The 14427-nt window shown below is 35.3% G+C and overlaps 1 protein-coding gene across 3 annotated transcripts in view; it reads left to right on the top strand.

Annotated features, from left to right (window-relative positions):
* The window catches only part of PTPRK (protein tyrosine phosphatase receptor type K), a 759288-nt gene that overhangs the window by 710307 nt on the left and 34554 nt on the right, over positions 1-14427 (top strand). For 2 of the 3 annotated variants that reach the window (XM_069077441.1, XM_069077439.1), the window contains 5 exons: positions 524-611; positions 2696-2772; positions 5761-5797; positions 7820-7917; positions 9596-9712. In XM_069077441.1, coding sequence (XP_068933542.1) covers positions 524-611; positions 2696-2772; positions 5761-5797; positions 7820-7917; positions 9596-9712 — 417 coding nt within the window. Of the gene's footprint in view, positions 1-523; positions 612-2695; positions 2773-2971; positions 5193-5760; positions 5798-7819; positions 7918-9595; positions 9713-14427 lie in introns of those variants that run through there. The other variant, XM_069077440.1, reaches the window with a different exon arrangement.

Consider the following 14427-nt stretch of genomic DNA (forward strand, 5'->3'; position numbering starts at 1 on the left):
TTTCATAAGCTTCAAAGATTTTTTTGTGGGGGGAATATAGTGTGTGTTTATACATAATTTGTGATATTCGACTTATTGTTGATTCTTTTAAAATAATTAAATGGAAAGGTCTAAAAAGTATCTTTTTAATTATTTAGTTAGGAACTTTGTAAGAAGTGTATTGTTCTGATAGCTATTTTAAGATCTGGTATTTTTTCTCTTTCAGTAACTTTCAGAATTAATAACGGCTCTCTTCCAGGTAGTCTTTGTATAGTTTTCAGTTGTATAGTTGTTTCTTATCACTGTATTTCTTCATAGCTCATCCACATAAAGATTATCATTTTTATTAATGGAGACAGGAATCAATGCCTGAGCACTTAAAGCTATTTAAAATTTTTCACTAATTTTTTGTATCAATTTTGCTTGTTAATATACAGTAAATGATGTGCAATCTTACGGTATGAACTGAATTAATACAGAATGATCTTAATTTAGGAAATGGGATTGGTTCCTGACTGTGTTTTGTTCTGTTTTTTTTTCCTAGAGTTTCTTTGAGGGACAGTCAGCATCTTGGGATGTGGCTAAAAAAGATCAAAATAGAACAAAGAACCGATATGGAAACATCATAGCATGTAAGCTTCCATGTCATTTTCACTGAACATGTATCTCATGTAGATTTCATATTTTGTTAATTGCCTTTCCTCTGTGTGTGGGTTAACAGAATCCCAGAGGGTAACACATCTGTTTAGAAAGTCAGCCATTTAATTTCAAACAGTATTAGCTATTGGCCATGTCTCCATGATTGTCATCATCCTCATTAATTAAATTGACTCAGATTCCCTTCATGGTGGAAATAGCCTGCTGTTTGATTTCATGTTTGCCATAAATGCATGGAGGTGTTATTAAACAACTGAGAATGTCAGGGTAATAAAAAAAAATTACTCAGAGATTTCAAAAATTATAATATTTCACAGTGAACATATTCAAGTTGGGGGTATTGTTCTTCTCACATGCCTTTAGCAATCTACTTGGAGCCTGTGTGTCTGAATTCTCAATTGTTCGATGGTGATGAGTATCAGGCTTTCTCTTATCTCAGGCCTTGAGTTTCAATATCTTGGATTTAAGTGTGGGAAGGATAGTGATTATCATAGGAAACTATAGAGGCAGTGAAAAAGGTAGCTGAAGCAAAGATGCTATACAGCTGTTAATTAACCTAGAATACCCTATTCTCATTTAAAAACAATTTAAAGCATGTTGTGAAAAGAAGCTTTGGAATTTTAGACTCATAACTCTTATATGGGATTATGAGCCAGAATTAGAAGTTATCCCTTCAGATCTGTTGCTTATTTGCAGTGAAGAGCACATGTTCATATTTGTACAAGTGTCTGTTTGGGGCCACATGGGGATCTATGCAACTACAATTTTATGAATGCAGTGACTTCCTAGATGCTAACTGCACCTAAAATAAATAAATTCATGACATAACAGGTTCCCATTGACCATACCCAGAAAATCAACATTAATGTAGACATCTTGGTATCTCATCCTTTCTCCCCTAGTTCAGATTGAAAATGAAACTTATATTAGATTACATCATAGTTAGGCAAGTTTGTTACTGTTGTTCAGTCTTTCACCCATATCTGACCATGAACCCTGGTGGGGTTTTCTTGACAAAGATACTGGAGTGGTTTGCTGTTGCCTTCTCTAGGGGATTAAGGCAAACCGAGATGAAGTGACTCATTCAGGGTCACACAGCTAATGAGTGTCTGAGATCAGATTTGAACACAGTTCTTACTGACCCCTGACCTAGCACTCTGTCTACTGAGCCACCTGGCTACTTCTGAGGCAAGTTTAAAAAGGAGCTAATGAAGGATGAAAGGATGCAAATCACTAAAATCTATGCTCACAATCACAGAGTTCTACATAATGACTATCATAGCTAATACTTATATTGAGCTTTAAGATTGTGGAGCACTTTATATAATCAGATTTGATCTTCACAACAACCTTGTGAGATTGGTGATAATATTATTGCCATTTATCGATAAGGAAACAGTCTGAGAGGGGTTAAATAACTTCTCTGGGATCACATAGTTAGCTAAACAATTGTTAGAGGCAGAATTCAAGTTCAGGTATTCCTGACTCCAATTACAACACTTTATCTACTGCACCGCTTAGCTGCCTATTTAGTAATTCCTATATACAGGATGTCCCAAAGGTCTTAGTGCCATTTTAAGCTGTTGAGTTGTAAAGCTGTAACAGCTTAAAATGGCACTAAGACTTTTGGGACACACCACAAAACAACATTTCATATTTATATGGCATTTTCCATTTGACAAAATAGTTTATATATTTTATCTCATTTAATCCTTACAACAACCCTATAAGAGAATGGACTACTATTTCCCTCATTTTCCAAGAGAAAAGACAAAGGTATATAGAGACAAAGTGAATTTCCCATGGTCACACCACTAATAAGTGATAGATCCAAGCCATTTGACTCATAAGTACAGTGAGCTTCTTACTACACCACCCTACCTCAGTCAAAGACTTATGATTCCATCCATCAAAAAGTTTATTATCAGGGACACTGACTTTCATAGCAGTCTCCTGTGTGTGAATCCTCTCTGCCTATGGTAATTTCACTTTGATGACCTTAAATCTATATAGTCTTAGGAGATTATAACAGTTTGCCTTTATTCTTTTAAATTTGCAGATGACCACTCAAGAGTCATTTTGCAGCCTGTCGAGGATGATCCTTCTTCTGATTATATTAATGCCAACTATATCGATGTAAGTATTCTTGTTATGCTTATTTTGACTTTGTTGACTTCTATATATGAATCTCTTTTTTTTTGCATGTTCTACCTATAAATTGATTGATAGCTTTTAAAAATAAAGAACAAACTGTACACTTTTCCTTGTTCTACGTCCTAGTACTCACTGACGCTGTTGTGCTTTCTTTCACACCTGACTTTGGTTTGGGCTGTAGATTTGGCTGTACAGGGATGTAAGTACCACTATATGTAAATAACAGCACCCTATGTTAAATATTGACTTTATCTCCTCTTAATTACAGTTCTTACTAATGCCTATTACTAGTTTATCTCTGCATGCTTCACCCAATTAACATCATATGATAAAATATATATTATATATCTGTCCTTTCTTTTTTGTCTGTGACTTCTGTTCCTTGTGTAAGAAAAGATAGTTTAACCCCTTCCCCTTGCTGGCTATTTCTAGTGGGGGAAAAAGGTAAAAATGTTTCACCTTTGCAATTCATCAAGTATTTGAGTTTTATTTCTTGATGGTTTTTGTTTCTAGCTTTTTTTCCACCCCTGTTCCCAAACTCTATGTGAGAAGCTGGAGATGGTATGATGTGTAGTAGTAATGCTGAAACTTCATGTTTCACATTCTCTTTTCTGCTTTACAAAATGGATGGGGAAATTTGTTTATGGAGTGTGGTGGTGGTTTTTGAAAAAGTAACATTTGTGACAATCAAATTATTAAGTTAAATGTATTTAAACCATACTGACTAATTAGGTGTGACATAGATTTTTCATACTGTCTTTTAGTTTTATAGAATTATAACTGTGAGTATACATGTAAATAACCTTCTTTTAAAAAATTCAGTACCTAAGTTTATTGTGAAAGGAAATGAAAATTGAATTATTGCAATCTGGTTGTAAAGATGATCAGATTCTAAACGTTAATAAATTACTTCCAAAATTGTGTGATATTGGGTGGTGCAGTGAATAGAGCACTGACCCTGGAGTCAAGAGGACCTGAGTTCAAATCCGACCTCAGACACTTAACACTTACTAGCTGTGTGACCTTGGGCAAGTCACTTAACCCCAATTGCCCTACCTTCCCCCTTCCAAAAAGCAAAAAAAAAAAAATTATGATAATTGATAACCTTTTGAAATTAATGTTTGCCCAATATATACACTATACCTGTATATGTTTACATGTGTATATAATACATTTGAAAGTAAAATATCACAGCTGAAGATGAACATACTAATTTCGATAACCATGAAAGAGCTATTCGAAAAATTCATTAGTTAGAATTATGTTTATACTTTCTTTGTCAAATCTAATCATTTACTTGCTTGAACTGAAATTCTTGAGCTTATTGCAATTATTACTACCTATTGCTAAATAACAATAAGGTTGAGTTGCATAAGTATAGTGGGTGTGAATTACACATTCTCATTTCTTCAAAGTGTTCCAGTGTTACTCAGTATTGTAACATAACCACAATCCTCATCATTGTATGTTAGCTAGCAAAAGATTTTTCTTCATAATAAACTTAAAAAAAAATCCCCAGTTAATTAATGGAGATCATAAAATTTTAACAGCTGGCCTTTATTGTTTTAAATTCCCTATTTAGCATTTTAATCCCAGGTTAATCTTTTGTCATAACTTATATACTGGAACCTTATATATAATATCATTTTCTACAGTTACCCCATAAGAATGTGTTATAAGTGAGATGTGTCATAATGAGAGCATTCTGGTACCTTGAATTTAAAATTTCTCTCAGATGGAAGCCCATTTGGTATCAAATACTGAAATGTACAGTAATCTTATTATAGAATTCCAGTGATCACCATACATATTTGTTATATTTTCCTTTTTATTGATTTATTTTAAATAAAATAAGTGCACTGCAATAGGCAGAATTATGGTGATAAGATCACTCTGGGAAAAAAAGCTTTTAAAAATGAAAATATTAATTGTTGCTCCTCAAATATTTTATGCTGATGTTCATTAAAATTTTGGAGACCAGAGATCTTCCCAGAGAGTTCCAGTGGAGAACTTAGCCTTTGCCAATTTACACAAGCTGCCCAGTTACACTGAGCTCCTGACACCCAGACATAAAAAAAAGTTATATTCTCTATTGTGATGTTAGCCCTCAATCAGGCCTCTGTGCTTCAAACACAACAAATTCAAACCTTACCACCACCACACTTAGTAATGCTTAAGTGAATTTGAATTTGCCTTCAAGGAGTTGTCCAGTGTCAGAACAGTTAACAGACTATCTTTTAACACTGCAATATGTTTTTTCAAAAATCAGATGTTTTACCTGAGAATGTGTGTATACACATTCAAAAAAAATGAAAGTTTTTGTTCTGTTTGAGAGTTGTTGTTTTTTTAATCTTCCATATGTGTGCATGTTTATAATTGTGTGTGTGTATAAAGTAAGCTTAATAAACATGCACAAATACAGTTGGTATAATCATGATCACATTTCTAGAAAATGATTGTTTCAAAATATATCAAGATGTTAATTCTATGCACACATGCATTGTCCAGCTCTAACATTGAAATGTTCAATTATTATTTTATGGTTATAATATGTCTTTGTCCATTTGTAATTCACTGTGATATATTTTGGGTTAATAAAATAAAAACCTAGATCTTTGTGCACCATTATCGTTGGATGTATGACCACAGACCAGTGGGAAGGCATAAAACTCTTTAATGGAATATAAAGTCCACAATAAAAAGACTATTTTAATGAAATAAAATGAAGTGTATTGGGGTCATAAAATAGCATACAGTGACTACTTTATGTTATTCTAATCAGATGTTTATATTTGCTTTTCAGATAAAATATATCTGTAGTTTGAAAGGTGAACCATAAAAGTTCACTACTCATTTCTGGGCATTTTATTACTTTACCTTAATAAGGGGTTTTCTATACCTTCTTATGCCTTCATTCTTTTACTTTGGGTAACATTGCACAATGATAACCTCTTTGTTTTGCTATTTTAGGGCTACCAGAGGCCAAGCCACTACATTGCAACCCAAGGTAAGTTAAAACCCTTATGGCCTTGACTATAAGAGTAAGATAGTAAAAAGATTTTCAGTGTAACACACAGAGCAGCAGCTGTTCTTTATGCATTCGTACAGCTGCAATGTTATATCCTTTGTCCATGTAGGAACATATATAAGTGAAAGCTTGTGTTGGATTATTAGAGCTAGGGGTTACTGTGTAACTTGCCATGTTGATGGTTTGGTCCTCAGTGTTCTGGCATAACAGAGCACTTAGCCAAGAAAGTCAATGGAAAAAGAATCACTGATCCCTTTAGTACAGGGGAACTAAAGCTAGCCTCATCCCTAATAAGGTAACTGCCTCCTTGAAGCAGAATTTGTCTGTGAGGAATTTTAGTGACCCAACATCAATATTGTTTTGATGAGATATCAAACTTTCTTCTTGCCATTTCTAGACAAGACAAGGCTGGAGACAAAGAATGAAAAGGAGCTTTGACAACTTAAATTCCTAGTAGAGAGGAAGGGGAAAGGCAGGGAAATATTGTTTGATTGGATCACAAAGAAGAACAAAAATAAGTGGGGTGAAGGCAGAGAGGAGTTTAAATTTTCTTTCCAAGTTGATCATTGACTATATGAAGGGGGGAAAAAACTACACATCTGTCTTATGGAAAATAAAAGCAGGTGGCTCTAATCTAATGTTTACTGCTTTGTCAGAGGTCATATCCTAAGTATTTTCACATATCTCCAGGAGTAATTTAGTTTAATTGTGCATCATTTTAAAGTTGGAAAGGTCGACGGTGATGAACAGCATTGGAGTTTTACTGTTTTAAGTGCACTACATCACAGCAATGTGTTTGCAGGGAGTGAACATTTATCAGCAAGAGTGCATCTTCATTAGCCCCCAAATGGGCATTGTTTGTGAATAATGGGCATTTATTCAATTAGCATTATAGGCTGTTTTGTTCATTGTCAGTGGAAAGTATACATTTTTCATGATGATTTGAAAATAGTGGGACCTAATGCAGAAACAATTAAAGTACCCTAGGAAACAATATCTATGATTATATAAAAAACTGACAGCTAGACATACAGCATGTTCTGTGCAATTTTTTTAATGCTTAATATTGACAGGAAGTGAACTTAAATGCCAAATGATATGTTGAATGTATCTAATTGCTTTTGATATGGTGTTTTTCTGCTTTTTTTTTCATATCTGAACTCTTCATTAACTATATAAATGACTGAATGCACATATTATTCCAGTTCCTAGACTCTTGCAATACCTTTTTTTTTTGCTTTTTGGAGGGAGAGGGCAGGACAATTGGGGTTAATTGACTTGCCCAAGGTCGCATGGCTAGTAAGTGTTAACTGTCTGAGTCGGGATTTGAACTCAGGTCATCCTGATTCCAGGGCTGGTATTCTATTCACTGCACCACCTAGCCGCCCCGCAATAACCTTTTAACTCAGCTCTCTGCAATACTTCAATCCATCTTTCATAGGTCTGCCCATGTTGCTCCACCTCCAGTCTGTAAATTTGAATGGCTCCCTATTACTTTTATCATCCAATATAAACTTTTCCATTTGTTATTTAAAACTTCACAACTGGTACCTTCCCATATTTTCAGACTTTTACCACATTACTCCCTTCTATGGACTCTGTGGTCCAAATGTACTGGTCAGTTTGTTTGCTTACTTATGTTTCTCCATCTTCCATATCTGGACCTTTTCATTGACTTTCCTTCATACCTAAAATATTCTTCCTCTTACTAATCTCTGCTTCTTAGAGTTCCTAACTTCCTTCAGTCAGCTCAAACACTACTTCCTTCAGTAATTCTTTCCTAGTCCACTAAGCAACTTGTGCCATCTCCTCTAACTCTGCCTTCCATCCCATCTGTGTTTATCTTGTGTTCACCATTTTATGTTTATGCTCTTTACCCCATTAGAATGTTCAAGAAGAAGGATTGCTTTTTCTTCTTATTCCCAACACTTAGCATAGTGACTGACAAATAATAAGTGCTTAATAAATGCTTTTTGATTGACTGATTGCTTTCTTTTATAGGTCCAGTCCATGAGACAGTTTATGATTTCTGGAGGATGATCTGGCAGGAGCAGTCAGCCTGCATTGTAATGGTTACAAATTTAGTTGAAGTTGGCCGAGTAAGAAATTTGTTTTGTTTTGTTTTTAATTGCCCAGCAATCCAATTCAATATATATTTAATACTTAATGTGTAGCATATTGAGCTTATAGCTTAGTAGCAACATATAAAATAAAATATAAGAACATAAAGAGAAGTGAAACCCAGTACTTTGTGAAGACCAAAGGAAGAAAGATTTCGTGTAGCAGATCACCTTTTATTTGGACTTTAAAGCATTTTAGCAGGCAGAGAGTGTATAAGAGGACATGGAACCATATAAGCAAAGGTGGAGACAGGAAGCATAGAGGGCACGTACAGGGCACAATAAGTTTGAGTGGTCATTTGTTACATGGAGTAGATTAGGGTTAAATAAGGCTGGAATATTAGATGGTAGAGAGCCTTCAGTGCCAGGAATAAGTTCAGATTTTCCTCAGTAGTTAAGTGGGACACATTAAAAGATTTTGAACAGAGGAGTGACATTCTAGATCTGTAGAACCACCTGATGAATTAGTCTGGTATGAAGGATGGTTTGCAGGATTGACAGGATGACCTACAAGAAGGATGTCCTGTAGGTCATAGGAGGCTATTGTAATATTTTGTGTGCTTGTTAATAAGGTCTTTTATAGGTATAGTGTTAGTAACTTGAATAAAGGTCATTGAAAGACATGTTGGTGAGGTAGAATTTACATAAGAAAAGTAAGGAAGAGGGAAAAGTCAAAGATAAGATAAAAATATGAGAGATTGGGGTAACGATGATACTATAATCATAAATAGTTGTCAGAGGCAAGTTTAGGGACAAAGATAAGCCTTGTTTTGGCTCTTTTAAGCATGAGGTTTCAGAGGGACCTCCGATTTGGAAATATGGGTCTAGAAATATCAATCTGGAAGTCATATGTTTAGATGTAATAGTTGGAACACAAAAATTGATAAGATAGCCAAGTAAGAGAATGAACAGGGAAAGGGGGGAAGGATAGAATACAGATTCTTGGGGGCACACTCAGCTTTGGAGGTGGGGGAAAGGTAGGAAATGATTCTTTGTCATCAGAGAGTGAAAAGGAGTAGAGAGAGGGTGTAGGTGAAATAGAAGAATGTGGTTTCTCTGAAGTTGAGGAAGCAAGGCATTGTCAGTATTAAATGCTCCAGAGAAACTGAGGTGGATGAAGACTGTAAGATGGTCCTTGGATTTTCCAACAAAGAACTCATTGACAAATTTTGAAATAGAACATAAGAAATGGGAACATATTCCAGATCCATATTATATCAATTGATGTTTTATTTAAAAATAAAATTAGAAAGTTTTGCTATTATGTTCTATAAATAGTAAGGAGTGCCCTTAAAATCAGTACTTCATATTATAAAGACCCATTAGCCAAGATGTTTCTCTTTGACCTCTACATTTCATAGAACACATTTCAATAGTCAAATGTCATCCATTTGCTTTATCAGATCTGTCATAGCATCATATGCAATATATCATATGCAATAGCATCATAAATCTCATTGATGTTGTGATGGTGACACTAATTTCACATGACTTATAGGCTTCTAATTAGTCATCTTTGATTGAAACCTGATCGAAAATACAACTTTAGATAATATCCTAGGCTCCTGAATTTACTCAAGCATCCCACTTGTTGTAAACTACACTTCATGTCTTCACTTTTACATTCTTTAACATGTTATCTCAATTTGCCATCTAGGTTAAGTGTTATAAGTATTGGCCTGATGATACTGAAGTTTATGGTGACTTCAAAGTAACTTGTGTAGAAATGGAACCACTTGCTGAATATGTGGTTAGGACATTCACTCTGGAAAGGGTAAGTATTTCAAAATCCTATTACCAGTGTAGTAAAATGACTGTCATAGTCAACTAGCATTTATTAAGCATTTACTATGTGCCAGAGGTGCCCTAAGTACTGAGAATGAAAAGAAAGGCAAAAGACCATGCCTGCTCAAGGAGCTCACAGTTAATGTTTTATATCTTAAAAGACAGCAAAAAATTATTTTCTCTGAAAGCAATGCTATTCCCTTTTTTAAAAAATGTCCATATATAAGCAGAAATTGCCAAAGTTCCATGCTAGTAGCATATTATAAGCAGCAAGTTTCTCCTTACTAAGGAGATCATTGTATTCAAATTAAACAGATCATACCATACCCAGCTAAGTTTCAGTTGAGAAATAGAACTGTCTTCCATGAGGGAAAAATTATTTCCTTCTAATTCAGGTAGAAAAAAAAAACACATTCCTCAAGAGTTTATTACAAGCTATCTTTCATTCACAAAATTATTTGGGAAAATGTTATTAAGCTCATTTTATGTATACAGTATTGTGCTAGGCTCTGAGAAAGATAGAAACGATATAAGACAATCTCTATGCTCTTTGAGCTTATGATATAGGAGGCAGTAATTCAGTTTTTCCACTTGTGATAATGGAATGGGGACTCAAATTCCAGTATGTGGTGAAATGAACTAGCAATATTTAGCTTGCAGAAGCAAGAGTTAGAAAAAGGTATCGGAGTTGACTTGATGCCAAAAAGTAGAACTAGGAGAAAGTTGCGAGAAGGCAAAAGTTGACTCACCACCCCCACCCCTACACAGCGAAAAAAGTCCAGCAAGAACTAGCATGTTATTTACAATAAGAGCTGTGCAGAAGTGTAACAGGCTGCTATTGTTAACTGGACGTCTTCAAACAGACCATCCTATTTGACAATGAAGGAGGATTTCAAACAAAATATCTTGTTTTGTTGGGGATTTTGTGGAAAAGATTCCTGGTAGAGGTTGGATTACATTGCCTCTAAGGTCCCTTCCAGTACAGTGACTCTGAAAAAAATAAGAAATGAGAGCAGAAAAGCCAGAGGGAATAGCAGAGTTGTCCCTTTAAATAGCCTTAACTGCCAAGTAAGATAGATGGAACTGCTTGTAGCTATGAGAGGAAGCACAGTAGGGACAGTGGCTCAGATGTTGGCCTGAAGACTAAGATATCCTGATGAGGGCATGTCTCCACATTTAGGGTTCTAGCCAAACTTGGAAATAAAACTCAATCAATTGGAGATTGGTGAATAGGATATATACTTTTACTCAATTATTAAAAAGGATTAATGAATGGGGAAATATGTCAAATTCTGGCTGTACAGAATGAGAATATTCAGCATATGGCAAAATAGCATTAAGTGAAATTAAAGGACCCAAGAGGAAATTATTATCCCCTTGAATCTTGGGATTAAAAATTTGAACCAGGGGAGGGGATCTTCAGCCTTGAGTGGCCTGTAGGTCCTCAAGTTTAGTCCTTTGACTAAATCCAAACTTCCCAGAACAAATCTCCTTAATTAAAAGACTTGTTCTGTAAAACTTGAACTCAGTAAAAAGGTCACATGTGGCCTTGAAGCCACAGGTTCCCCACCCCTAATCTAAGCCTTGGGAAATGACAAGTTCTAACTCATGTTTATAATTGCCTCGCTTTATTTTTAAAATTTATTTGTATATGAATTTTAGTGACTTTGGTTATTGAGGAATGTTGAGAATATCTAGGAGTCTGGATTCTTGTAATAACTAATTTTTGCCCGAGTCATCAATCATTAGCACCTTTCATGTCATTCAGTTTCTCCTTTTTTTAACAGTTCCAGTAGATAGCCTAGAGAATAGAAGGGCTTTTCTTGGAGTCAGGATGGCCTGGGTTCAAGTCTTGCTTCTGACACATACTAGCTATGTGACAATGGGCAAGGCACTTAACTTCCCAAATGACACTCTGAAGTATAGCTGATTTGCTAATGATCTTTGGATGGAGGGGAGTTCCTTACTCCAAAAGAAAAATCAGAGGTCTGAACCAAAAAAGCAAAACCAAACAAAAAATAGCCTTTTCTTTTTGTAGGAAGGAAGGTGGGCAATTGGCATCAAGTGACTTGCCCAAGGTCACAAGGCTAGTAAGTGTTAAGTGTCTGGGGTTGGATTTGAACTCAGGTACTCCTGACTCCAGGGCTGGCACTCTGTTCACTGTGCCACCTAGCTGCCCCTTAAAAAATACCTTTTTCTAAAATGGTTAATGAGGGCAAGAGGTAAAAGTTATGTAATTTGTCTAGAAAAAAAGATTTTTTTTTTGTGTATGTCATCTGTGACTTTTCTTCCTAGTTGCCTTGCAGAATATTAATCCTAAACATTGTGTTCATTAGTACACCATTGTGTTTATTAATACACAACTGTATTTAGTAATGCTATGTTATGGCACTATGCTATACGACTGGGATAGACAGAAATAAAAGAAATGAACTTGACCCTGATGTAAATACGTCTGATAATAGTATGGAATTTTAAAGGTAGTTATTTCTTTTCTTAGTTCTTAGTGGAACCAGTGTCTAAATAAACCATGCTGTGAAATAAAACCAAATTTTTAAAAATCCTTTATTCATTCTTCAAAATGAGAATACTCATGCACAAAAAAATGCACAGAATTTCGTTTTCACATTAGTGAGTTATAAGTAATAAGGAAACATTAATCATGGACTTTTTGTTAGTGTTCTGTACTTCACTGACTGTAGGGAAGAATTGTAGTTAAGGAAGTACATTCTAAAGAGAAACCTGAAAGAGGAAATATTCTTTCAAGTTGGGGAGACATGTGACCTAGCATAGCAAAGGAAGCAAGAGAATTTTTAAGATATGCTAGATAATGGGATAGAATAAAATGGAAGTAAGGTTGTGCGCAGAGAGCATGATAAAAGTGAACAGAACAGAAATGAAAAGCCAGAAATTAAAGCAGTATTTAGAATCCCCTTTCATCCTGTGACTCTCCTACTCAGAGACATTCAATGACAAACCATTGTATACAGAATAAAGTTCAAATGGTATTCAGGGTCAGGCACTGTCTGGTCCCAGAATTATGTCCCACTACTTCTGTATAGAAAAATCTCTCTTCTAGCCAAACTGCTGTTATGAACATGTTTTCTACTTTCTCAGCTCCATGCCCTTCCCTCTAACTGAAATATCTTCTTACTTCCTCAGTGTGTATCCCAGGGGAGGGGAACCTAACTAAACTCTGGGGTTAAATCAAATCTTATTTCCTCCAGGAAACCTTCCTATATAACCCTTTCACAAAATAATTTCTTTCCTCTGGGAATTCAGAGCAGTCAGTGACTCTGCTTTTACTTGGCAATTAGTTGTGTGCTGTCTTGTGACATCTCTTATGTTTATGGTGCTGTATTATTATTTCACTCTAATATTGTTATTTAACATTTCATTTATGTATGCCTTTCTTTTCCGACTAAACTATGAACTTTATAAAGGTGGGGGGAGGTCATACCATTAGCAAATGTAGAGTAGGAAATAAAATTCAGGGCTTCTGACTCCCAAGTCCAGTGCTTTTTTCCACCAAATCATTGCTAAACCCCAGCAGGGACAAGTGGATGGGACAAACGGTTAATTTAGAAAACATTTTAAAGCACTTCTTATGTCTAAGCCATGGGGCTAGGTGTTTTTTTCCTGCTTCCCCTCACTTCTTCTATAACTACTTTGGTTTCTAACAATTAAGTTCAACAACTATACATAATATAAGTGCCTACCCTGTGCAAAGCACTGTGCTAAACCCTGAGGAAGATACAAAGATAAATAGGAAAAGATCCTATCCTCATGGAGCTTCCACTCTGCCCAAGGAGGAAAAAATTATTTCTAAAATTAATAATAAAATTAGATAGATCAAGAACTGCAAGGTACATAAGAGATAGTCTCCCTCAGCCTTCTCATTTTATATATCAGAAAAATCGAGGCTCAGGAAAGTTATATGACTTGCTGAGGGTCAACCAAATACTAAGTGTTGGATTAGATGAGAAGTGATTGAGGGGGTAAAATTTGAGGTGGATCCTAAGGAGTAGATGAGGATGGGAAGGGAGGATATTCCTTGCTGAGCATGACCAAATGTAAAAGAGTGAGAAAGCATATATAAGGACCAGAAAATGCTGTCATATTATGTGCCCATTATCATATCAACATTTCCTTTAAAGATTATCTTTTAATGCAAGAATCCCCTAAAAAATATTTATAAATATTCTATCCACTGTCTTTTTTCTTTCTATCTTTAGATGAGGGGGTGTTATTGTGAAATATTCACCAGGCAAATAAATTTCTTTTGCTTTGTTTTTAATTAATTAGGTTGAAGAGTGGGATTTGAGAGACAAGAGTAGTATGGTGGAAAAAAGAATTCAAATCAGGAGGCTTGCATTTATATCAGAGCATTGCCATTTCCTAGTTAAAAGTCCTTTTACTTTTTTAAACCTCAGTTTCTTCATCTATAAAAGGGGAGAATAATACCATTACTGACCACCTCGCAAGGTTGTTGTAAGGAAAGTGCTTTGGAAATATTTATTATGCTGCAATATGTAGAGAAGTCAGTTATAATTTTTTTTTTTAAAGCAATCGGGGTTAAGTAACTTGCTCAAGGTTACACAGCCAGTTATTATTTCTGGGTATGGTGCTGAGTATCTAAGCCCGGATTTGATCCAGGTCATCCTGACACTGGAGCCGGTGCTCTTACTCGCTGAGCCACCTGGC

Source organism: Petaurus breviceps, unplaced genomic scaffold (assembly GCF_028583685.1).
Source record: "Petaurus breviceps papuanus isolate PSGF00001 unplaced genomic scaffold, PetGlider_PUasm1.0 90977, whole genome shotgun sequence".
Classification (NCBI taxonomy): Eukaryota; Metazoa; Chordata; class Mammalia; order Diprotodontia; family Petauridae; genus Petaurus; species Petaurus breviceps.